The sequence below is a fragment of the Haemaphysalis longicornis genome, unplaced genomic scaffold (genome assembly GCF_048455015.1).
Source record: "Haemaphysalis longicornis isolate Haplotype H1 unplaced genomic scaffold, Haemaphysalis longicornis Haplotype H1 scaffold_6, whole genome shotgun sequence".
NCBI lineage: Eukaryota > Metazoa > Arthropoda > Arachnida > Ixodida > Ixodidae > Haemaphysalis > Haemaphysalis longicornis.
Window position 1 is genome coordinate 119,947,812 of NW_027526407.1, and position 25,484 is coordinate 119,973,295.

At 45.2% G+C, this 25,484-nt stretch overlaps 1 protein-coding gene across 1 annotated transcript in view; it reads left to right on the plus strand.

The window, feature by feature from the left end:
• The window catches only part of LOC144141916 (uncharacterized), a 153,802-nt gene extending 130,737 nt beyond the window's left edge, over window positions 1-23,065 (plus strand). The window contains exon 7 of the mRNA XM_077673379.1: window positions 22,732-23,065. Coding sequence (XP_077529505.1) covers window positions 22,732-22,904 — 173 coding nt within the window. The 3' untranslated portion in view covers window positions 22,905-23,065. The remainder of the gene's footprint in view (window positions 1-22,731) is intronic.
• Window positions 23,066-25,484: the final 2,419 nt, after the last annotated feature.

The following is a 25,484-nucleotide window of genomic DNA, read 5'->3' on the forward strand; positions in this document are numbered from 1 at the left end:
CCTAGAGAAGGCAAGCGCTGCAGGGGGCGGCAGAAAGTTAGATGGGCAGATGAGATCAAGAAGTTTGCGGGGATAAATTGGTCACAGTTGGCACAGGACCGAGGTAATTGGAGAATAATGGGAGAGGCCTTTGCCCTGCAGTGGGCACAGACAGGCTGGTGATGATGATATATATATATATATATATATATATATATATATATATATACATATATATATATATATATATATATATATATATACATATATATATATATATATATATATATATATATATATATATATATATATATATATATATATATATCATCACCATTTTTTCACCACTTTCTTTTCGACTCAAAAAATTCTTCATCCCTTTCTATGACCCACCACAACCTCCCCTTTGCTTTCCGAGGTTTTCTTGACTGCCAACCCTTATTTTCTGTCTTATTTCACGGAGCCCCTCATTTCCCATTTTCTGATTCGCTACATGCATAGCGAGGGCCTCTGTTCTGGCAGTCTTGGTGCCAAAGGGAGCTTAAGAGGGTTCAACGCTGGTCGACCACTCTCGACATGTCGTAGACACTCGAGTCACGGCCCGTGGGTTGAAAAGAAGGTCCCCTTCACCCCGAGAAGTCCGAGTGGCGCTGGCTACCACACCCAAGTGCAGGAAACAAAAATTGCTTAACATAAATACCCGAGAAAGTGCTGCGGAAAGAGCCCCGCCGGTAGCGTAGTGGTTATCGCACCAGATCGGTATTCTGGAGGTCGTGGGTTCGGATCCCACCTGGCGGGCATTTTTTCACCACTTTCTTTTCGACTCAAAAAATTCTTCATCCCTTTCTATGACCCACCACAACCTCCCCTTTGCTTTCCGAGGTTTTCTTGACTGCCAACCCTTATTTTCTGTCTTATTTCACGGAGCCCCTCATTTCCCATTTTCTGATTCGCTATATATATATATATATATATATATATATATATATATACAGAAGACTCTCGATAACCGGAATTTTGAGGGACCGGAAAAATTATTTCCGTTTAACAGGAGTTCCGTTTATGAGACAGATGTGTAAAAGTGCAGATTTGTGTGCGTACGCACTTTTCATACCATTTCATGGAACTTTAAGCACTAGGAGGTGAATGTAGCTGATAGGTTTTTAGAAAGCAAGAAAATTAAAAAAAGGTTTAGGCACAGCACTCACAAAGTTGATTTGGCAACAATTATGCGCTGTGCACTACAAAATGCATCAATTATCTTTGTTTGAGTCCTTGAAACTGCGTCTTCACGGAGGTTACAGGCGTCAACTTCGCGAGTATTACGAGCCACCGAATGTAGAATACGGCAACGTGGTAATGAAGGGTGAATAGCACCACGATAGCACAAACAAGGCATAAGAAGCTGAGCCCTATAACCTCAGCGCCTTGAATTGAGACTAAACGACTTTAACGAGAACTGCGATGTTGCATTCGTTGCGCTAACACGGCAGACCACTAATGAGACGAGGCTTATAAGGCCAATGAGGTCAAAAAAAGATGTAGTAAGAAGAAAAAACAAAAAGGAAACAGCCGGAACTTTAAAAGCTGATTCTCATCCCGATGGGTTTGACAAGAAGTTCCATTTCTTGTTCCGTTCACGGTGGTGCGGAAATTTTAGTTCCGAGTACCGATAGTTTTTTTACGTTATCGGAATACAAAACCAACCAACTTACAGGCTACTGTTCCGTTTAAGCGATTTCTGTTTATTGAGATTCTACTGTATATAAACGAATATATATATATATATATATATATATATATATATATATATATATATATATATATATATATATATATATATATATATATATAGACCCGCCGCGGTGGCTCAGTGGCTAAGGCGTTGCGCTGCTGAGCACGAGGTCGCGGGTTCGATTCCCGGCCGCGGCGGCCGCTTTTCTGATGGAGGCGAAAAGCAAAAACGCCCGTGTGTACGAGATTTCGGCGCACGATAAAGATCCCCAGGTGGTCAAAATTAATCCGGAGCCCTCCACTACGGCGCGCCTCATCGCCTGCGTTGCGTCGGCGCGTTAAACCCTACAATCAATCAATCAATATATATATATATATATATATATATATATATACAGAAAGAAATGCCGGCCGTGTACAACGCCAAAGAAGGCATAGGGGAATGGTTAGGCGATTTGTTACCGTTAATGACGTTACATTATTTTTATTTTATTATTAGTTACGTAAGAAAGAAAGAAAAACACGCGCCCAGAGTGGGGACCGAACCCACGCCTTTCGATTAGATCTCGAATGCCTTACCAATTCGGCTATCTGGGCGACTGTGTTCTCCTTCGCTTTCTGGGGTATTTATATTTACTACAACTGTATCTGACGCTTCAGGGTGGTATCCAGCGCCACTCAGACTACACGGGGAGAAGGGGACCTTCTTTTTAACCCCCGGGGCGTGAGGCGGAGGTCTACAGCCTGTCATAAGCGGCTAACTGGCCGGAAACCCTCTTATGCTACCTTGGCATCAAGGCTGCCAGAACCGAGGCCCTCGCTAAGCTTTCGCAAGATAATAGGCTTGGAAATGAGGGGCTCGTTAGGAAAATACAGAAAGAAATGCCGGCAGTTCACAACGCCAAAGAAGGCATAGGGGAATGGTTAGGCGATTTGTTACCGTTAATGACGTTACATTATTTTTATTTTATTATTAGTAACGTAAGAAAGAAAGAAAAACACGCGCCCAGAGTGGGGACCGAAACCACGCCTTTCGATTATATCGCGAATGCCTTACCAATTCGGCTATCTGGGCGACTGTGTTCTCCTTCGCTTTCTGGGGTATTTATATTTACTACAACTGTATCTGACGCTTGAGGGTGGTAGCCAGCGCCACTCAGACTACACGGGGAGAAGGGGACCTTCTTTTTAACCCCCGGGGCGTGACGCGAAGGTCTACAGCCTGTCATAAGCGGCTAACTGGCGGGAAACCCTCTTATGCTACCTTGGTATCAAGGCTGCCAGAACCGAGGCCCTCGCTAAGCTTTCGCAAGATAATAGGGCTTGGAAATGAGGGGCTCGTTAGGAAAATACAGAAAGAAATGCCGGCAGTCTACAACGCCAAAGAAGGCATAGTGGAATGGTTTATATAAGGGAATGGTATATATATATATATATATATATATATATATATATATATATATATATATATATATATATATATATATATATATATATATATATATATATATATATATATATATATATATATATATATATATATCTATATATATATATATATATATATATATATATATACAGGAAGAAATGCCGGCAGTCTACAACGCGAAAGAAGGCATAGGGGAATGGTTAGAATATTTTTTACCGTTAGTGACGTTACTTTATTATTTATTATTATTAATTACGTGAGAAAGAAAGAAAAACACGCGCCCAGAGTGGGGACCGAACCCACGCCTTTCGATTAGATCTCGAATGCCTCACCGATTCGCTAGATTTTGCTATATATATATATATATATATATATATATATATATATATATATAGCAATCTAGAGAAAGGTAAAACTCACAAATCGCGCAGAAATAGCATAAGTAAAATGTCGGATACACAGCAAGAACAATAACAAGGAATGTTTACTTACGTAGCGGCAAGAGGACTCGCCTTAATCAGAGTACAGTTACTTGATTTTGCTGTCACAGCCATTTGGAACACATTTCTCATATAGATTTGCAGAAAACTGTGAGAAGGGTCAGAAGATGTTTCGAAAACGGAGAGGATGCGTGCAGTCGGGCTAAGCCTGTGTTACAACAACAACAACAAAACGGGAGGAAGGAGAGAGGGAGAGACAGTGGTAGGGGTGTTATTCACAAGGCCGCGGTCAACTTTGCTCCCGGACGGGGCAACGTACCTGGGATGGGCTGCAAGTGCGGAAGACTAGACAATCGCGGTTTCAAAATAAAGGGAAAAGTATAAAATAAGGTATTCAGTGGTTGGGGACACTGGTTCGGAGGGATCCATACAGGCATGAACGAAGAATGTGGTTTGGGTGTGCCCCCTGCGGATGGACAGAATAGACACAGTACACAAAAGAGCATTGCATAAGAGCTAGAAACTGAACAGGAAATAGGTAGGGTCCATAGATAACAAAGGGTTAAACATTTCTAAGTGGTGGGGGGAATGCGGCCTCCTTCCTAACGACAAATCGCATTGTTAAGTCGCATTAGGCTAATAAAGCTGCTGTATTTGGGGAGTTTCTGCGAATTCTGATGGGAAACTCAAGGGTAGGGTAAATGAAGAATGTGATAAAAAATATGAAGTCGCTAATTTTATTCGAGGGATAAGCACTTTTTTTTCCGTAACTTTCATTATCACCAAGCGTCGCTATCCCGAACTTATAAATCAGATAAGATTCCCGTACCTCGCGGTCTTGGTGGGTTTTGAAAGCGAATTCTGAAAATTTGCTTTAAAATGTTCAAATGCATGACCGGAACCGTTCACATGTCTTGACAGGGGCAAATAAGGGCACCTTTTCGCATGAGAGCGGGGAGAATTGAACCGTATTCGGAAGGGCGTTTCAGTTAGGCCTATATATTTCTGCCTTCAAGCAGTGCACTCTAAATCACCCTCCCCCGAGGAGGCCGAAGAAACAGCGATAGCCATTGCCCTAACGCAACTTGGCACAAAGAAAATAATCACGGACTCCCAGAAGGCTTACATAAACTTGAGGAAAGGATGGGTGTCCCTAGCGGCGCTGAGAATCCTCAAAAAGAAAACGCCTCCAAACCATAAGACAGAGCTAGTATGGGTACCGGCACAGTCAGCGGTGGAGGGCAATGAATTTGCCCACCAACAGGCCTGAGAAATAAATCTTCGGGCTGAGGGGCCAGAGCAACAACCCATCACGAACTGCAAAGATATCCTAACTCATTACAGGGAACCCGCCGCGGTGGCTCAGTGGTTAAGGCGTTGCGCTGCTGAGCACGAGGTCGCGGGATCGATTCCCGGCCGCGGCGGCCGCTTTTCTGGTGGAGGCGAAAAGCAAAAACGCCCGTGTGTACGAGATTTCGGCGCACGTTAAAGATCCCCAGGTGGTCAAAATTAATCCGGAGCCCTCTACTACGGCGCGCCTCATCGCCTGCGTTGCATCGGTGCGTTAAACCATACAATCAATCAATCATTACAGGGACGGCAGAAAACGCTTCCCCGAACCACACCGCTCCTCCAGTAGAACCCAGCAAGCCATTTATAGACAGATCCAAGCCGGATGCTTCCCGCATTCATACCTCCAGAACAAAATGTATCCAGAGAGACATAAAAAGGAATGCAACTGTGCAAACAACCTGGCACACTCCGACATATCATAGGAGAGTGCAATTTCTCGAAAACGTTCCCCCCGCTCCTCCCTCTACCCAATAATGCCCTTTTCGAGCGATGGGAGATCTTGCCGTCCAGCCCAGCCTTGGAAGACCAGCAAACACTGATCACCAGGGGCCAGGAGGCATTGCAAACATATGGTACCCGAGAAGAGGAAACCACCCCATCTAGCGCTTAAGCGCTACATGCTCAATAAAGTTGTTCCTCCTCCTCCTTAGCAGAGTCACAGTTCAAGTTACCATTTATATTTACGTATTAGTCTGAAGCCGTGCTGGTGGCACGCTATGTGGTGGTCATATGTGGGCATAATTTGCATCGAGGTTTATTACAGGGCATGCAACCAGTAGTTTCCGGTTGGATGATACGAGTGTTAGTAAGAAAGTCGCCGAAATTCCTATTACGCCGGTAGACAACGCTTGGTGGTTCGGGGAATATGCTTTTTAAGCGTTCAGTTTGAATTAGAATGTTGTGATGTTTTCTTAGTACGGTCGACACTCTTGGAGCGGAGATGACTGGGTTAGAACAAAGTTTGTTAGCAGGCTAACGTTCGGGACTTTTTTTCTTACAGATTTCGTTACGGTCTAATTGGTTGGCTCGCATAATAGCGTCGTCGATAACTTGTTCCGGGTATTTTTTATTCAAGAGGCCGGTCTTGTGTTCTCGACAGTTTCAGTCAAAGTCAGCTTGGTTCATGCAAATTCTCCGAAAACGGTGGGCTTGGCTGTACGGTATTGCTGTCTTACAGTGTCTGATATGGCTACTTTGGAAGTGCAAATACTGCCGCGTGTCGGTACGTTTTCTATACAGTTTAGTTTAAAGCCGAACTTGACAAGTAGTAAAGGTGACGTCCAGAAAGTTTACACTGTGTTCCGAATAGGATTGAGCATGCCAAATAGTAGGATGGGCAAGGGTAAATGCCTCAATCAAGGTGAGGAGCTCCGCGTCACCGCGCTGCCTGATCATGAACATGTCGTCAATATACCTTTTATAGTAGAGCGGCTCTATGTTTTGAGTGCCAAATAAGTTTTATTTGAGGTGAGCCATAAAGATATTGGCGTATTAGGGTTCGATTCGAGTTCCCATTGACGTTCCGCTGACTTGCACGTAATGAACTCTGTCAAACTCAAAATTGTTAAGTTCGAAAATAGGACTAAGAAAGGTTTGGCGGGTGGAAGAATCCATAGGTTTGTCACATGATGACTACTCATAAGCAAGCGATACAGCGGTGATGCCATCTTCTTGGGGGAAGTTAGTATACAGGGATGCAATATCGAGGGTGACTAGCAGGGAGTTATCAGGAATTTCAATTTTTGAGATGTCTGAGAGAAAAAAATTGGTATCCGTAATGAAGGAGACAAAACTGGGCGGAATGTCGCAAATGAGGTTACCGACATAGCGCGAGAGGTCTTCGGTAACAGTGCCAATTCCACAAACAATGGGCCGCTCTGGATTGTTCACCTTGTGAATTTTAGGCTGAAGATAGAATTTAGCGGCTACTGGGCTCAAAGGGATCAAGGAACGAGCCGTGGGTTCATTTATTGTTTTATTTTTAACAAGCTCAACTAGTTTATCTTTGACGATTTGTTTAGTCTTGAGTGGGGTCATTGGGTACTGCTGTGTAGAACGTTTATACCGATAGTTGCTTATTGGCCTCGTTAACATAGTCGGCTTTGTCAAGGATTACGATGGCGCCTCCCCTATCGGCAGGTTTAATAATTATGTCGGGACACCTTGCGAGTTCCTCTAGGGCTTTTTTTTCGTTGTTAGTCATGTTATGGCGGGAAGAAATTTGTGTTTGGTATGCTTTTCGCACATTGCGTTGGACAGCTTTGATGTACATGTCGAGGCAACTATCACGCTGTGTGAGAGGCGTTCAGTGATTATAGCTAGGTAGGGGGCTGCGTGCTTCTTCGGTCACAGTGTGATTGTAGAAGTATTCTCGCAGCCTCATGTTTCTGCCGAAGTTATCTAAGTCCTCAAAAAGTTGAAATTCATCAAAACCAGCAGTGGCCAGGCCAAAGATTAGGCCTTTTGACACTACGTTCATTTGTACTGGGGAGATGGTTATACTTCAATGGTTCATTACATTCCCGTTGAGACTTTCTTTTGTGACGGCACACGAGAGAAAATATTAATACTGGTGTTTAACTGAAGTTGTTGGGGTGCAGTAGTCGAAGCATTAATTACAGTCGTAGGGACATTATCGGTTGTATTGTCAGAGTGGGAGACGTTACTAGTGCTGGAGCTTGTTAGATTCTTACGCGTGTGACCAGTGTTAGAAATGTCATCTTGGTAAAATTTACGGGCTTTTGTTCGTGATATGGCGGATGCCTTGTTGGATTCGTAGTTGGTTAAAAGGTTCAACTCTCTTTTGCTTACTTCCTGACTGAGTAGTTCCTCTTTCTTTCGGGGGGAATGAGCTGTAGTTTCGTTGTGATTGAGAATTATTCCAGTTAATTGTTTTTATGTTGGACCGGGAAAGTTCGGTAGTAGCAGGTTTTATTCCGATCCTTAGACACATGGAAGCCACCGCGGTGGTCAAATACTGTGCAAGAACGGAAACTCGCAATTCCGGACGTATGTTCTTTCAGTGATTATTCTTAACTATAAAAACTGTCTTGAAACGGGGAAGGAGGCCGCGTTATCTGTTTTTTTTCTGTGTAGTGAGATGTTGCTATGCTAATTCTTTCGAAGGTTGTATAGGCATGAGGCACGGGCGGCTGGATTTTGGACCCCGGAAGGTCCGGCGGACACGCTGCTGTCGGTTTCCGTGGCATCGGCGGTCGCTGAAGATGCGGAGGTTGGGCGTGGCTAGCTGTCGGTGCGACGCTGGACGGGGAGCTTGGTACTATCGCCGCGAGCGTTCCCTCGGGGCGTTGTGGCCGCTGCCGGTATACGTTTATATATATATATATATATATATATATATATATATATATATATATATATACACATAAGTACAATCATGTAGCTGTAACCTGATGAAGGCAAGTCCCGTTGCCGCTACGTAAGTAAACCTTGTTTGTTATTGTTCTTGTTGTGTATCCGACTGTTTACTTATACTATATATATATATGTATATATATATATATATATATATATATATATATATATATATATATATATATATATAAAAAATCACCAGGAAAACATAACATTTATTACAACGTTTCTGCTGCGGTCCAGCCGAAGTACAACAGTCAAATGCAGGCTATATAACACGTGGACACATGATTTCAAAAAGGTACAAAGAGAAAGTACAGCAACAAACAACTGGAAAGTGAACAAACGTAGTAGAGGATTGGGGGCGCCGGTAATCCGTGTCAATAAACAACGCGGCGAAAAGCAAAAGCGAGGCAATCAGGAAGTGTATTTCCTTCAGCCACCGCCCACCCACGCACAGCAATGTTAAGAAAAGAAAACAAATAAGGAAGGGGTGCTGGGAATCTCAATCCAAAGGAGCGAAAACAACCTCCCACAAAAGACGGAAGCGTAGAATCGACAATTAGTCCTACAGACAATGGAGAATGCGAAACGCCAGCTATGTCTCAGGCAGAAGGCGTCGTTAAAGTTTAAGATCCCAGGAGTGCAGATTAGCGAGGGGCAGCGTCCTCAAAGCAAAATGCCGCCGCTTTTCGAAGAGATCAGATGATAGCCACAATAGGCTTGTCCACACCCCGCGTTCCAGGCACAAAGTGGACAGTGACGACCCCTCGATGGGCGCCGATGCCGAGGGAGGGGTGCGGCAGCCACTCAAGAAGGGAAGTGCACAGGTTGTACGAGTGCCTTGAGAAATGACATACAACGCAGGAAATAAACAAAGAAACAGCACTCCGAAAAAAACAGTTGAACGAGCCCTGGATCATGACATGAAATGGATAGATATAAGAAATTTGTAGCTTACATTTCATATTCGTGCAAGTATCAAGGGTTTGCACATTATGGAAAAAGAAAAACAAAAATGTGGCGCACGTACAGGAACAAATTTCCAGTGATCTAGGAAACAATTGACACTTCGTAGCTAGTCATGAATGGTAGTATGAATTCGCACACGCATTCTTTAAACAAACTGACGAAAGAAAGAACAAACATAGAATACGCGCGTAAAAATCTCAGGACATGGGGAAGCATATCCATGAACAAAAAAAGCTTACAAAGTGATATTTCGGGCATAAAAGCAATGAAGCATACCACAAAATAAGTTATTGACAAAACTAAACCAAATAGTACTTGGAAAGTGTGATGATGTGATACAGTAAGATTTCGTGCTTATTTTAAAGCATACTGAAAAGTGACCAGTTGATAACGATGAACCATCCAGCGCTTGAGAATTGGTGAGATGCGATAAGTTGCCGCTACAAGGTCCAGGCTTGAAGGCACGACAGCCTTCCCGGAGGCTTATTGATACCCCTTGTGAGAGTGTTGTATTTGTGGATCAGATATCATTCGCAGGCTTGCCTGTCGAAATGGGTTTTAAATTCTGTTTGGAGCACCGTGGCCGTAAATTGGTCGAACAGGTGTTTTAAAGAGTTGATGTGTTTTGAAAGGGGCAGATAAGGTTCTGTTTTTGCGTCGATTTGTCATTATTGATGCGAGTTTTAGAAGAATTTTCCGTCTGCCCAGTATATTGTGCACCAGAAGCACCACAATCGAGGAGGACAACTATATTTGCAGTCTCACAAATAAAGTTGCCACTGTTCTGCATGAAAAAGTCAGATTCCATGCTCTCAGCGCTTGTTGTTGGTGTCATCATCAGACACAATTTGCCCCGGGGTTTCCCACATGGTGTGGAACCTGTGAAACTAGTTTCTTTTGATCGAGATCATGTTAAAATGTCTCTGATGTTTCTTACTCGGCTGTACACCACGCGTGGTGGTGCTGGGATGACGTGCTTCTTTCTTTCAATTTGGAGCAAGATGTTATGGTGCCTTCTTATAATTTTATTGACGTTTGGGCCAGATGTAGAATATATCAAAATCAGATTGGTTTGAGGCATCGAAGTGGAGGTGTTATTGCATTTATAAGTCTAGAACGCTGCTGTTCTGATGCCTTCCTGGTTCAATCTTCAATGAGTGGTAGTGGGTATTTTTGTTGTGCGAGGTCATTGATAAGCTGATCACAATTTGAAGCTAAGTCATTTTGGTGAGAGCGAATTCGGCGGAAGCGTAGGGCTTGGGTTTATGGAATTACCGTTTTGCAGTGTCTCCCATGGCTGCTGTAAAAGTTGAAGTATTAGTGCCGGTGGGAGAGTTTTCTGTACACCGACGTAGCCTGTCTGTGTCCATTAGCTTTTGTCTGCACGTCAAGAAAATTTATTGCAGATGTTGAATACCCATGTGAGAATAAGATATCACTATGTCCATTGGTAAAGTCAGCTATGAATTTATTCAGGGTTTTCTCCCCGTTAGCCCAAACAAGGAATATGTCGTCGATGTACCGCTGGTAAAAAAGTGGTTTAAAACAGACGTTCTTTAGGAACTGTGTCTCAAGGGATCCCATGAATATGTTGGCATATTTTGGGCCTTTTTTTGTCTCATAGATATACCATTTACTTGGACGTAGGGCTGGGTATTCAATTGAAAATTGTTTATTTCAAGTATTAGAGTAATAGATTGGTCAAAGTGTTGCTGTCAACAGGTTTCTCCCCTTCTGAATTCTCGTAGGCGCTTATGACAGATTTGATTCCACCGGCGTAAGGTATGTTTGTATACAAAGAGGCTACTTACAAGGAAAGAGCTATCCGGTATCGTGAGTTCTTTTATTTCATTTAGAAAATGAGTAGTATCCTTTATGTACGAATTGAATGTGGGCGGTATTTCGCATATAATGTTGTCGGCAGAGCTAGAAATGCTAACGGTCACGGTTCCCATGCCAGAGAATATGGCCCTGCCCGAATTGTTCATTTTGTGAATTTTGGGGAGGAGATGAAAGCGGCCTTGAGTGAAGTGCAATGGAATAAGAGCTCGCGCAGTTTTTTCGTCTATCAGTGAAAATATGCACGAAATCATACTATATCACATCATTACACTTTCCAAGCACTATTCGGTTTAATGTTGTCAGGTTTTTCCCGTATGCTTCTTTGCTTTTATGCCCGAAATGTCACTTCTGGCTATTTCTTCTAAAGTCAACCTAGGCAGAGAAGAGATTGACGTACGAGTGGAGCGGAATTACCCTACAAGGAGCGTAAGTTCAAGTAAGAAAATTAGGCAAAATACGGAGCCTAAAATACCAGCGTGACCATATGGCAACACGTAATATAACACGCTTTTTCACTAACAACCCGTCTATCAATCTCTCTCGAATTGTCACCGGAGATTGCATTTAGCAAGTGCTCTACATGAACATGTACATCACGCTATTGCAAGAAAGAATATTACAAAAAAATCTGCTTATCCTCAGGAGCGTTGCATGTCGACACACTAAAACGCAGAAGCACTGTTTCGCGCCTCTTTTTAGCAGCTACCAACTAATTATGGACAACTTCCGCCCCCTGGTGGCTGTAAGGGGTACTTTAACCTATAAAAAAAGCATTGCGCCGTAGTGTTGGCGCCATTTTTTAAACCTGCATAAATTGTAACGCGTCGTGGGGATATGGTCACGTGGTACCTAATGAGTAAAGGCGCAATACCATTCATGACGTCATTGCGAGTTTATTGACCTATTTTTAGGCCACATACAGAAATTATATGCTTCACAATACCAGGCCAAAGTTTTCGGAATGTTAGTGACTACGTTACCACCTGCAATTACGGTGGCCTCAAACACGGTCCTCGTGAACCGCTCATGAATTACCTAGACGAAAGTGACAACGTCCAGAACTGTACTTTTTAAAGTGTGGTCGGTTTTAAGGATCGTGGCAGCGATTCTCGGCGGAATAATCGGCCGTGTTCACAACAAAAACGACCAAAGAACGGCTGAGAGCATCGGGACTGCACGATACGGAGGAGTGTTATCAGGATGCCATTGTGACTCATAAAGAAGACTGCAGAGGTTACCACATCAAGGTGCAAGACACCTGCAAGGCCTCCTGGAATCACAGTCAGTTCTTCTTCGTTGTACTTGCGCCAACTGAGACAAATTTACGACAAGGTGTAAATGACAATTACGAGAATCAAGGGGCTTCTTGCGAGATCAAACACTTATAACTCTAGGCTGGATGATATTTTTTTAACCAGCGCCCAGCCGCTAGGCTTGGTCCTGTGGTTTCATAATGGCCGCAGTACGTTATTTTTCACAGCAGGCTTGTCTAAGGCACACGTCGTCTCAATATCTTAAAAGGCCGCATGTGAGCAAATATTCAATGAAAATTGCATTTATATTACCATCAACTTGTGTACCGGACGTTTTAGAGAAACACGGCAAAGGACAAATGCGTCAAAGACCCTCCGAAGCCATCCTGGCTGTCAACACACTAGACTTTTGATAAGGTGAGACATGTTAGGATGTGAAAACCCCGTTTCTGGAGGATAGGAATAGAGATAATTGCTACAGAATGGCAAGGATGTTAACCATAGAAAAGACTTGCAGTTACCTTATGCATGGCAAGTGGGTAACAAAATACGAAGTTAAATAAAAGGAAATACAAAGATAGGGAGTGAAACTTCAGGAGCATCGAAACAGCAATACAACTTAAAACATGTGCCTTACAACAAGAATGTCCAAATCATAACAGGTAAACAGTACAAAAGAGCAAATTAAAAGTGGTAAAAGGCGTCCCTGCAATCGTTCAACAAGCTTGTGACATTTAACACAGAAGTAAAGAAAGCTTTTGTGGCTTTTTAGGTCGGTGTTGAGCATCAAATGTGAGATAAAATACTGTGAGAAATAAAAGACTCGCTGTCTAGCTTCTGCTCCGCAAATGGCAAGTGTGCCTCTGCGTTTAATACGGCTTATGACGGCGCAAAAGGCATTCAGTCGTTTCATTCATGATACACGCGACACAGGCGAGTGGTGTTTGCTATTTTGTAATGGTACCCAGAAAAGATGGCAGGCAAAGTGCCAGACAAAAATAACAGACAGAACAAGGACAATCGTTCGCACACGGCTATGAGCCCCAAGAAAAGAGTATGCAAGGTGTGTGTGGAAGTGGAGCAAGGAGATGTCAGAACGTACGGATGGGAATGAAAACGCCAGCGGGAGTTTGTGGTGCGCTCTAGGAATGGTACAATTCACCTGAGAACAGCGACCATGCAGCCGACACGCAGGTCTGCGACCATGCAGGTCTGCCGACACAGTGGCGGCCAAGCCAACAGTCGGAACCAGTTCCTGCCCTTTCTCTGGGCGCCCGATCTTTGCGGCGCCAGGTAGCCCTGACGTCCTTCCTGGGGGGCTGGCTACGTCGTCGGGCGGGTCACACACTCATCCGATTAATCATGACAGCCCTGGTGTGTATCGTACACCTTCAGTGTAGGCTGAGACTTCCCAGTCAAGGCAGTGGTGCTACAATGCCATCACACCCACGAATCAAGACCCGGAACACTGTCCTTCAGCCACCTGTCAATAATACCGCGGCAACCGGATCGCTTCGCTTCAATATCCGATACGTCGCGCATGCCTGACGTCAAGCTCTACAATGCCACATGAAGTGTTGGTTCGATCCTTTTCTTGTCTAGCTTTGTAACTGTCGTTGATGGTAGAAATGTAACGTATAGGATCTTATTCGTGAGTTTTTTCTATCTGTAGTGGTTACGGTTGTCTGTTTTTTCCTGTCGACCGCGTCTAAAATTGCCTTTGCACCTGTTCATAAATGTTGATCCGTAGTTTTTTTAACCTTCCGTTACCAAGCTCTCTTTGCCTATACCGTACGCAAGTCCCATGGTTCAGCAACTGTAATCTGATATCAATTCAACTGAAGTGTATGGCAAGACCCCTCCACAAGACTTCTAGAAGGAATGGTGCCAGCACACAAGATCGGCTGAGATGGACGGTATCACGGTGCCTCACTAGCTTATGGCTGCTGGTCGGAAAGTAACCTTTATAGATGCACAATGTGTGCGCATGGGTGGAAAGCAAGCGCTCAAACTTGATGAACAGTAACCAGGTAAAAGGATTGTACAGAAGGAAGAACAAGAAAGGCAGCTGATTGAACTTACTGCCGTGGGAGATGAATTGTTGCAGCAGTTAGGAGCTCGCGAGGCATCTCCACACAGAACCAATGCTTGGATGTAATCAATTTTCAATGTCGCAGAATGCACCGAAGACTCACCGGCGCCCCTGTACCGAAACAGAGGGGGGATTTTCCGGCTGACAATCTATGATAGGTTTTTGCATCTTGTGCATCATGTTATCTGGGAGCTACTAGTTAACCATCACAGGGTGCTGCGGCATGTTGCAGTGGAAAGTTCTGGAGCTGAGGGTGTAGCCAGCGACCAGCTAGACTAGTCTCGTTCCTAAGTGGTAGAAAAATCAGTACGTTGAAGTGATGCCCAAAAACCGATGCTTCTGACTCGGCCTAAACACATAAAATTTCGTCAGCAGAAAATCCGGCAGAAAGAAGACGTTTTGCCTTGTCGAAACCAAAGAAGAGCCCGAATTCACAAGGGACTCTCCCGCGGACGCAAACCTCTCTAGGGCTTGCGTTCACTCCACTTTATGAGGCCGGATCATGTAAAACAAAAACATTGGATTCTTTAAATGCGCCCGATAAGATCCGCAGAGAATAGCCATAAGTTGTTGCGAAGGCAAAGAAGCCTTACCGCCAGGCTTCGGAATAGTTTAGCTCTTCACATAAACGTTCCTGTTTACGTAGACCAAGCGCTGGCCAAAAAGAACGAAAGCAAAAAGGTCCTTCTCTCAAATTTCATTTGACTTTTTAATGGAGCAGGAAATATCTGCACGTCCACTGTCTAGTTGTTTTCGAAGGAATTGCACGTCATGGATTTTTACGGCCGCAAATAGTGAAAGTACTAAAGATAAGCACAGCAACTCGCAACCTTCACAAAAGTGGTATGTTCCTGGCACGACCTAGTTAGCTGCACTGTGGGCAGTATTTGGTAACTCGCGTTTTCGGTTTACTTAGAAATTTGACCAATCTTTCCGTGAAAGAAAAAATACTCATATTCCGAGCCATTGAGGGCGGGAGCACCAATAATATTAAGAACAACTTTTGCTGGGTTACTTCTCTTGGCGTATTACTTGTGGTTAGCAGTATTTGAACTGTGGGTTTTCTTACCATTGAGGCTCAATATTTAATGATCTTGACAACAACTTGGAGGGGTTCTTAAGAGCAGAAGAATGAGAATACACGAGGATTTTTTTAAAGAATGTCAGTGAGGTGTCGTCGGCAGCTTACATCCAGGATGTTGCGAGACAGCTGAAACCAGGGCTAGTTGCACGAGGGCTTTGTGTCGGTCCAGTGCCGAGCTGGTCAGAGGAGAGTCCAATGCTTGGGGGAAGAATTTGAAATGAGGTGAGGGTTGTTTGCGCCGAAATTGATGAGCTGATAAGATGTGGGAGCAATGTCGCAGTGCAGGACGTGGTAGGGGTATATGGAAGAGAATATGTGTGATAATGTGGTTGGAAAGGGTTTTGCTGGGTAGTCTGAGGTTGATATATGCATTGTAACGGAACAACCTGCAGTGTCTGGAAGGATCTTTTCTTCTCGTGTTGGTGCAATTAGCGAAAACGTGAGCTGTTGCTGTTCTCGATGGGTTCCATGTGGGTAGGTGCATGGTCCGCGCCTCTTAGAGGAATTCCAGGAAGGGGAGTTCTCGGGTGGCGGCGTGAGCTGCTTAGTTCCCAACAAGACCTGAGTGGCCACGACTATCAATAGTGGCAACTCCTCTGTCATCTAGGAATTGCTGTAGGATTTGCATAAACTGGGGTAGCACTACGCTAGCTATGTACAACCGGCAGGCTTCGTAACTGCCGGAAATGATGGTTAAATAGTGGGGATTGTGGTGAGTGGTTGTTACATGGGCTATACCTCGGGCTTCTGCTGAGCATGTTGAAACGTTGAAATACATTGCTGCAGATGTATTTTCTCCTTTGGAGTCGCACGTGACCGGGGTGGGGCCGGGTGCCAATGGATTCGGAGTTATGTCCGTGTGTCGGGTATCATATTAGTCTAGATTCTTTCTTTTCGGCTTGCGTATGTTAGGTTCGGGGGACAATAATGACTCGAAGAATAATTTTGGAAACAAGACTAAGTTTATTTAACCCGAACCCCAAAGAAAATGTACACAATGACCAGAGACAATCTAAACAATAGGGGCTGCGAAAATGCGGGATGAAAAAACGGCAACCAGTTCAAACACTCGGAAATGTCCCTATCGGGGAAAGAAGGAATACGATGCAGATTGTGGTGGTTACCGACACCGGTCGAAGTAGCTTTGAAATGATCAGGTAGAGTGTCGTAAACGCGGTAGTATAGCGTGCTCCGTGATCCCGTCACCATCATGAAAATACAGCATTCTGGAAGCACCACTGTCGTTTACGATGCCTGGGAGGCGACATCTTTGCAGAGGAGATGCCTTGGAGGTTGCTCCAGTGGTGGACCTCTTGGGGCACGGCACTGCTCCGGTCGCCCGACCGCCGCGCGTCCCGGTCACGCTCCACACATCACAGTCTGTTCTCTCTCGGTGTTCTCTGGCTCGCCTCTTCCCGCCGGCCACTGACGCTGGCCGCTTCCGATTTGCTGGTGGCCGGCGCGAGCTCGTGCCGTGACCGCGAGCGCTCGGCGCCGTAGCTGGTATCAATCAACTTGGCGGAGTATCTCGCGCATGTCGTGTGCTTCGTAGTTTCTTTTGGTCGTCTTCTTTCACCGGTGTTTTTTTGGTCTTTGCGAATTCTTCGCATGACACGTCCACAAATTTAGGCATTTTTTAGTTGAAAATGTCCTTGCACGGTCATTTACACCATGCACACGCTCCTTGGGGTGAATAGTAACAGATTCCAATACTTATAAATGCACTTGAAACGTCCCTATGGCAAAGCACGAGCCCACAGAAACCTTCTCACAGGACATAATCACTCAAAGCACCAACTTCATTACGCTATGTTTAAACACGATAAACAAGCGGTATTCGCAGAGCAGAAATAATCCGAAAAGGCAATCCAGCAGTAAATGTGTGCCTTTTCAAGCAATGACTGCGGTGCCATCTGTTGCCATTTCTATATATGTGATTGGCACGGCTCCGAATAAATCTGCTAGCACAAGGTATCACCGCGGAAGGGAACTCATGGTAGTTCTCGGAGAAAGATTCACAGACGCTTCCCTGCCAAGCGATAACCTCGTTTCGTAAGCTGTTGGGCTTTATATTTCCCCTTGCTGACCTGCATATTTTTTTTCTTTATCTCTGGATGTCGCCCCTATGGAGCATTGAAATGGCAACTTAGGTTAAGCGGCTGCTGCTTACTATTCGACCCTTTCTGGGCACTCTGGGTGAACGTATGGGGTTGTAGGACCCCACTGTCCCGGATGTGGACACTTTTTTGTACTGAGCTGCGGTTCTCCAGCAGGATGTCACACACAGCCACTGCACGATCATCCGAACCAGGAGGTTCAAAGAACCCACGGACAATGAAAGGAGATGCCTCCATCTCCGTTCCACTTGGGGTTTCTCCATGGCCCTCTGATTGAAGTAGGCGAAGTTCAGCGAGCCGGGGCCGCAGCTGCAAAGCGTCTCTTTCAATTTTTTGACGCGCTCGCACATGTGCGTCACGTTCCTTCTCTGCTGCAGGTCGCGCTTTTTTCATTTCGGCAATCTTTTTCAGTGATTCTAGCTCTAACACTTTGTCTTCTCGCCAGTATCTGTCCTCAAACACCCACTATTCAAGATCGTAACCGCTTGGTCCTAAGCGCTTCCTCAGTTCAATTAATTCCTCTGTGTCCATGCCGGGTTTTTAGGGGTACGCAGAACAAAGTAGTCTCGTCCTGTCACGGACGCCAATTATTGTCAGGTTCGGGTGACAATAATAACTCGAAGAACAAATTATGGAAACGAGACTAAGATTATATAACCCAAAACCCAAACAAAATGTACACAATGACCACCGACAAATTAAACAATAGGGGCTGCGAACACGTGGTATAAAATACGGCAATGAGTCAAACCTGCGGTAATGTCCCAATCGGAGAACGAAGGGATAGTACGCAGATTGTGGTGGTTACCGAGACGGGTCGAAGTAGCCTTGAAATTCCCAGATAGTGTGTCGCCGGCGCGGTTGTACAGTGCACTCCGAGCTTCCGTAACCGTCGTGGAAATGCAGCTCTCTGGAAGCGCCACTGTCGTTCACCGATGCCCGGCGGGACGACTTCTTTGCAGACGAGATGCCTTGGAGGTTGAGCCTGTAGATGACCTTTTGGGGAACGGCACGGGTCCGGTCACCCGACCGACGCGTATCCGGGTCCCGCTCCACACTTCACAGTCTCTGTTCTCTCTCGGTGTTTTTCCTTGGCTCGCCTCTTCCCGCTGGCCGCTGTCGCTGGCCGCTTCCGATTGGCAGGTGTCCGGCGCGATCTCAAGCCCTGGTCGCGAGCGCGCGACCCCGTAGCTGGTGTCAATCAACTTCGCGGAGCACCTCGTGCGTGTCATTTGCTTCGTAGTTTCTTTCCGTCGTCTTCTTTATCCGGCGTTTGTTTTTTTTCTTGCGAATTCTTCATGACACGTACTTGTCACCCTCGGCACCTTTATTGAAAGTCATGATGTGTGTGCTTGGGGAAGGGGAATCCTAGAGCTCTTTGCGAATGACCATCGCGATTGTTAGAGATAGGTCATTGCTTGTTGGGCTTGGTCCTCTAATGACTTCAAGCACCCTACTCTTTAGGAGTGAGCATTAGGTGATGGAGTTGAGTTTCTCTGTACTATAATTTGTTCTCGAACAGTATTCTTTATCGCAAACCAGAGTACTTTTTGAAGGTGTAAGCGGGGAGGCCGAATGCTGTTTAGTATGTTTTCTGTGTGAGTACGTCCCACCAGCGGATCTCTTGATGTTTTAGTTCACTGAAGAGAGCTGCGTATGTTATTCGCCTGGGTAGACGGGCTTGCACACATCGTTATGTGTTACTGTCGATTAACCTCCATTCTTGGCCTTGGATTCAACTAGTGAGGAGCGTGAGGTGCATCACCGCTTCACGAAGAAGCGGAAGCAGGGCCGAATCCGATAAAGCATGGATGAAAGGAACGTCAGACAGTTTAATTGGTGGCACTTTGGGAATAAGCTTTCTAAGAACCTGAGGTCGTAGTGCAAGAGTCAGAGAGGTTGCCCGCAATCGTGTTCTTGCCCTGAGGACAAGTGGTGAATTTGAAGATTGAAATAATTGTGCGCTGGATTGAAGATACAAGGTTTTTTCAAACACAACGGTGGTTGTAGGACGTGTTGCTGCTCCCTGCACGAAACTTTCAGTCTTCAGACTACTTAGGGGTCGGCATAAAATGCATGCTTGACAATTGGTGTTGTATTATGTTTTTGGGGAAGTGTGATTGTACAGTGCGAAAAAGGAGAGCAGAAATTGAAGAGCCCTTTCGCGCTCTTTTTGTGGGAGTAATAATTGTCGGTGACACACGCTAACTAATTTTGACAGTGGTTGTGGGACTGCGAAAGGCGTTTTTGATGCAGTTGAAATCTTTGAATTTGCAGTGAGTCTGGTTGAAAGTTTATAGGATACCGTGATTGTATGTTTGCCACCAGCACAATTGAAATCGATGGCCATTTTCATTTTAGGGGTGGTGCACCTAAGGTGATGAATGACACGCCCCTCATTTGGAGGATTCTTCAACTGGTCCTCTGCGCAGGCACTTCTGTGCTTTTTTTCTTTTCCCGCTTCCAAACCAACTGCCCAAACACTATAACACATGCTCTCTCGTGGTGCTACTGCGTCGTTGTCAAGACTGTTACTTTGGAGATTAGGTCCTGATTGGGCAATATCTTGGGCGTATAGAGTTGCTTTACCTAAATCTTTATTCTAAAAATATCCTACTGGCATGTTAGCCATTGAAAATGGTATCATGCTCTTGCCTTGTAAGAGGCTTGAATTTCTGAGCAATATCGCCCGCAATTCCTTCGTTTGGGTGGTGGCAAAAAGCAGATGGCAGGCACTGCAGAGCTGACACAGATTCGCAGTGGACAGAGAATTTTTCACTGAATTTTTTGCGATGAACCGGAAGAAAAGCTTCGAGTTCAGTGGCGGTTGACATGATAAAAATGGGCAGCTTCAAGCGAATGTCAACTGAAGGAGCCGGTGCAATTACGACTCCCCCAGAACTCGCAGGCGTTGCCGAGCCATCATCGTAGACGTGAACCCGTCTTTGTGGATATCATGTAAAAATTACCGACAGACCTGTCGGAGACGTTGTGGCGGCGTATCCTCTTTCTTAAATATCAGCGGGATGGTCGCGTGCATTTATTGCTGCACGAGATACTCAAAAAGTGAAGACGTTCATGCAGCTTTTTGTATCTTTAGTGGAGGCGTTCGCAGTGATGGGCGACAACTTTAGAAAAGGATGCCGGTGGTATTGTTTATGGCATGGACGTAAGGTCGTAATGAGACAGCCCAGGGACTTGTTTTACATGTGCACGGACTCCGACCGCTGCTAATAAGATAGCGATAAGATGCTCCCTTATAATTGGTTGCCACTCTGGAGGTGAAAAGAGGTAAACTGAGAGATTTCCGGGGACCTCGGGCTTGTATCGCCTTCATTCAGCATAGGTAAGGTTTTCACATGTTAAAAAAATGAGCTGGCTGTAGCGTAGAACCATGACAAATAGCACGTTGTAACACCGTAGTATAAAGCAAATTTAAACGCTCCACGTTAATGTGGCCACAAGCTTGCAATGCTTCATTGTTGCAATGAAGTGTTGCAATGCAACACAATGCAACACAAAAGTGTTGCAATGCAACACTTTTTTAGCGATGACCTTTGTGTAGTCGCTTATAGTTGCCGAACAATATTAATCATATGAAGCGGTGGTGACGCAAGAGGGGGATTGGTGTTATGATGGATGCCTAATTACGGCATTGTTTAGCGATCATATGCCACCGTCTCAGACAAATCTTGTTCCAGTTCGAGGTCATGTTGACGCAGGAATGCAAAAGGCGTACCCGAAGCATATGACGTAAAAGTCCTGATGCGCAGGTGTAAATGTCATCAGCGTATTGGGAGGCCTCGACCTTTCTTTATGCCTTATTTTGCCGGCCACATAAGATATAAAGTGACTAACTAACAAAACTTTGTTGTGTGGTGCACCAACCCAAAAAAGGGTTTCTTCAATGCTGCGCGATTGGTGGCCCACCAAAAGAAAGCTCTTCCAGGTAGAAAACGTTGAATGTATCTGTACCTTCGGAAGCGCACTCGCGCTTCTTCAGGGCTTTTAGGGACGCCACTATGTATCCAGTTATCGTACGTGGCTATTTTATAAAGACAGAGCGCCGTATGTAGGCAAGTGTGCAATTTTAGGGGGTTCTGCTACTTCCAAAAGACCAATATCATTATCAATAAAAGACGGCCGTGTGGAGACAAGCCATACGATCAGGATAATTCCTTCCTATTGTGCTCAAGATACGACGCCAGATGTAGTGAAATCAATGTTCGTAATTTCCTTACGGAGCTTTCTCAGACTATCAGGCTATATTTGGCCAGCTCTAGCAGAGAATCCTCTCGAGTAAAATTTGTATTCAGACGGGGATATTTGCGGGACTTATTGGGAGACGTTTGTTATACCCAGAAAGAAGAACGGATTTAATAAATAAAGACAACACCAGACCATTCACTGGAATGCAGCACCTAAGATAACTGTACAGTTTTACAAGAATAGACAGCACTGTTGTTTGCAATGACGTTTGCAGGACCTGCTCTTGCGTTTTTAGTGCGGCCTTCTATTTAGGACACTTCAATAAAGCGTCACGCTGTGGTTACCTTGGTTTCCCCCCAGTGCGCGCTCGGAAGCAATCGGAGGGAACAGAATCCCAACACACAACAAATGCAAGATGGTAAAGTTGCATGCCCTTTTAATGAAGCCCGCAGGTTCAGGGTCGTTTCACATAAGACATTTTGTTCAAAACATTTACCAGTTTTTGTATATACACAAATGAGAGCCCAAGTAATATAACGTTTACTTGGTTCTCCTGTTTGTGAACTGTGCACGCCTAAGCGGCCACTTCGCATCTAAATGCCCACTTTTGTCTGTTTTGTCCGTAAATGCAGAGTAGTCATTTTTTGCGAGTTTTGCTCATTAGAAAGGATGTCTTGCAATTGCAATCTTATACTGATTTTTACGGTTTACCTAATAAATTACGTACATTTTGCACAATAAATATTTTTTTCACTGAGAAACATTTTAAATACACCCGCCTCTTATTCCAGTTTTCTCTTTTGGTGCTATTGCGTCTCTGACCTGTTTTCTGAATTCAATTTCTTTCTGCAGCAATAATGTATACTCAGATGCACAAAAGATATCGAGGGGGCCCCAAACACCCGAATGAAACTGAAGAATGTGACCGAAAATACAACAAGATTCGTTCAGACGGACGATTTACGCCATGGCCCGTATATAACGAAACTTGTCCCAACGTGCGAAATGAAAGACGTTCTTCGTGAAATCCCACTCTTCAGAAAGATTTCAGCGAAAATGCTTCTTGGTGCGTTTCATAAAGGTGACCTACATATTTGAGACATCAGTTTTACGTTTATCAAAACTAACAAAAAACAAAAATCGGCTTTTAGGAAGCAGTTTATTTCAGATACTATAAAGGATTTGATTGCGGTGAACTGTTTCTTTTTTTCTTCAAACAACAACCATCCCCGCACGGTGCACCTTGAGTAATCTTGGTGACGGTATTGGCGACACCGCGGACACCGAGCCCCGTACTTATGCTGTAATCTACCGTGGCTAGGAGTTGTAAGGTGAAGGGCCGATACCACAAACGGTGGCCGTCGGAGCCCAGGCCAAGCTCTGGCGGATAAGCTCCCTGTCTGTCTACGAGGCAGGGAGCTCCGGGACCTCTCTCGGTATCAGGATAACCCGAGTGAAGAAAGTACCCCCGTTCCCTGCTTATAAAATTCACTATATGGAATTTTATACCCCCCCCCCCACCGTGACCGGTCCTGAAAAGGGGTCGCACCGAAGTTTTGTTTCCACCTCTTTAAACAACTGCCTTTTAAACTACCGTGAACAACTATTCTCGTTTTCTTGTGATCGAGGCAGCTGACCAAACAAGACCTGTCGCTTCACCGTCGGTAATCCTGTTCTCTAAATTTCTGCAAAGCAACCTAGGAGAAAAGTATCAAGCTAAAATCTCAGGACGGGAAAAATCCTTGTCGAACCCAATACTGAACAATCATCCCGCACACTTCTTGCGCAAAATCCCATCCTTGATGTGGACATAAGGGTCACGCCCCACTGGAGCCTGAACGGCTCCCAGGTTGTGATTTCAGAGACAGATCTTCTTACAGAAACAGATTACGACCTTCTTGAAGTGTTAAATGGCCATGGCGTCACAGCCGTGCGTCGCATCACAATGCGCAAGGACGATAAGACAAGTCCACCAAACACATTATCCTGCCTTTTGACCGATCAGCACATCCACAATCCATAAATGCAGGCTACATCCGATGCTCCATTCACCTGTACATACCGAACCCTCGGCGCTGCTTCAAGTGCCAGCGCTTCGGGCACACTACAATCTCTTGCCGCGCGAAAACAACTTGTGTGAAGACCGCCGCACAGTACCACCCCACCAACAATTGCAATTCTGACAACCTCACTTTTGCAAACGGCAGGGGCCCACATGCGGCCCACTCCAGAAAATTCGAGAAGTTTCAGCAAGACAAGGAATCATTCAATGTAAAATTCACTGAAAACACCTCTTTCCCAGAGGCGCAACCAGGTTTGCCTATTTCCCTCTTGGGAAGCTTGCTTGGTAACAGCGCCAATAAAACAGGACACAAAAGGAAGAAGGAACGGACACAGCGCTGACTTACAACTGACTTACAGCTGACTTACAACTGACTTACAGCTGACTTACAAGTTGTAAGTCAGCGCTGTGTCCGTTCCTTCTTCCTTTTGTGTCCTGTTTTATTTGCGCTGTTACCAAGCAAGACAATGTACCAACTCGCCCAGTCGTCTGTTTTGGCCCTCTTGGGAAATACGCCAGCGCAGCTATCTGGGCGGCGGAACGGCGTGTGCGTTCAGACCTAGTACCGAGAGTGGGACTTGGTCCCGCCCCCGCCTACCTCCCTGGGTTGCCTCAGGCAACCAAACCCGTCACCACAGTGCTTGCTGAGCCAGCAGCAGCTGTGGTAGAAACAGCCAACCTTGGGACCGATGCCACTCCGGCCCATACTTCTTCACCCTCCCTGATTCCACTGGAGCATGCGGAGATGGACACGGGCAGTCAAACATCGGCTGCCAGCCCGGCTGCACCACCCCTGCCATGTGTGGCGCACCCGATACCTTCAGCGGTAGTGGCTCAAAAAACAAAGGGCAGCTGAATGGGTTCATTTTGGTGGAAAACAAAAGCGCTCAAAAAAACAAGGACGAAGGAAGATGTAGACAGCACGGCGCTTCTGTCTGTCGTGCTGTCTACGTCTTCCTTCGTCCTTGTTTTTTGAGCGACTTTGTATTCCACCAAGATGAACACATACCAACTAGCCCAACTTTCCGTTCTTCTGCAGCAGAATGGGTGCCTAGTCTAGGGGCCCGGTCTATCCGGCACACCTTGGACATACGAAGATGAGATGGAAATGGGACCGTTCTTGTCTTTGTCGCAGTGGAAGGAATGGGTCCCTACATCCAAACCTATAGAAAGTGCGAAAGAGCCCCTACGAAAGTCCAAGCCCTGAAAGGCGAAACAGAAATAGCAAACTCCCATAGCTCCGAACACTTCATAACAGGAAGAAAAAACATAATTCAAAAGAACTGCAAAGGCATTCTTAAAAATCTTGACAATGTATACGAAATACTGCATGCTAATGAGCCAAGTGTAATGTGTGCTCACCAAATACATCTCAGTTCCAATCACACAATTTTCTTGAATAGTTACATGGCACACAGTGGGGACAGGGATGGCTGGACACACCGTGCGGACGGTATGGCAATAATCTCCCGGAAATCCTTAGCATTCCACCCTGTCATTTTGAACCCACCGCGGTGGCTCAGTGGCTAAGGCGTTGCGCTGC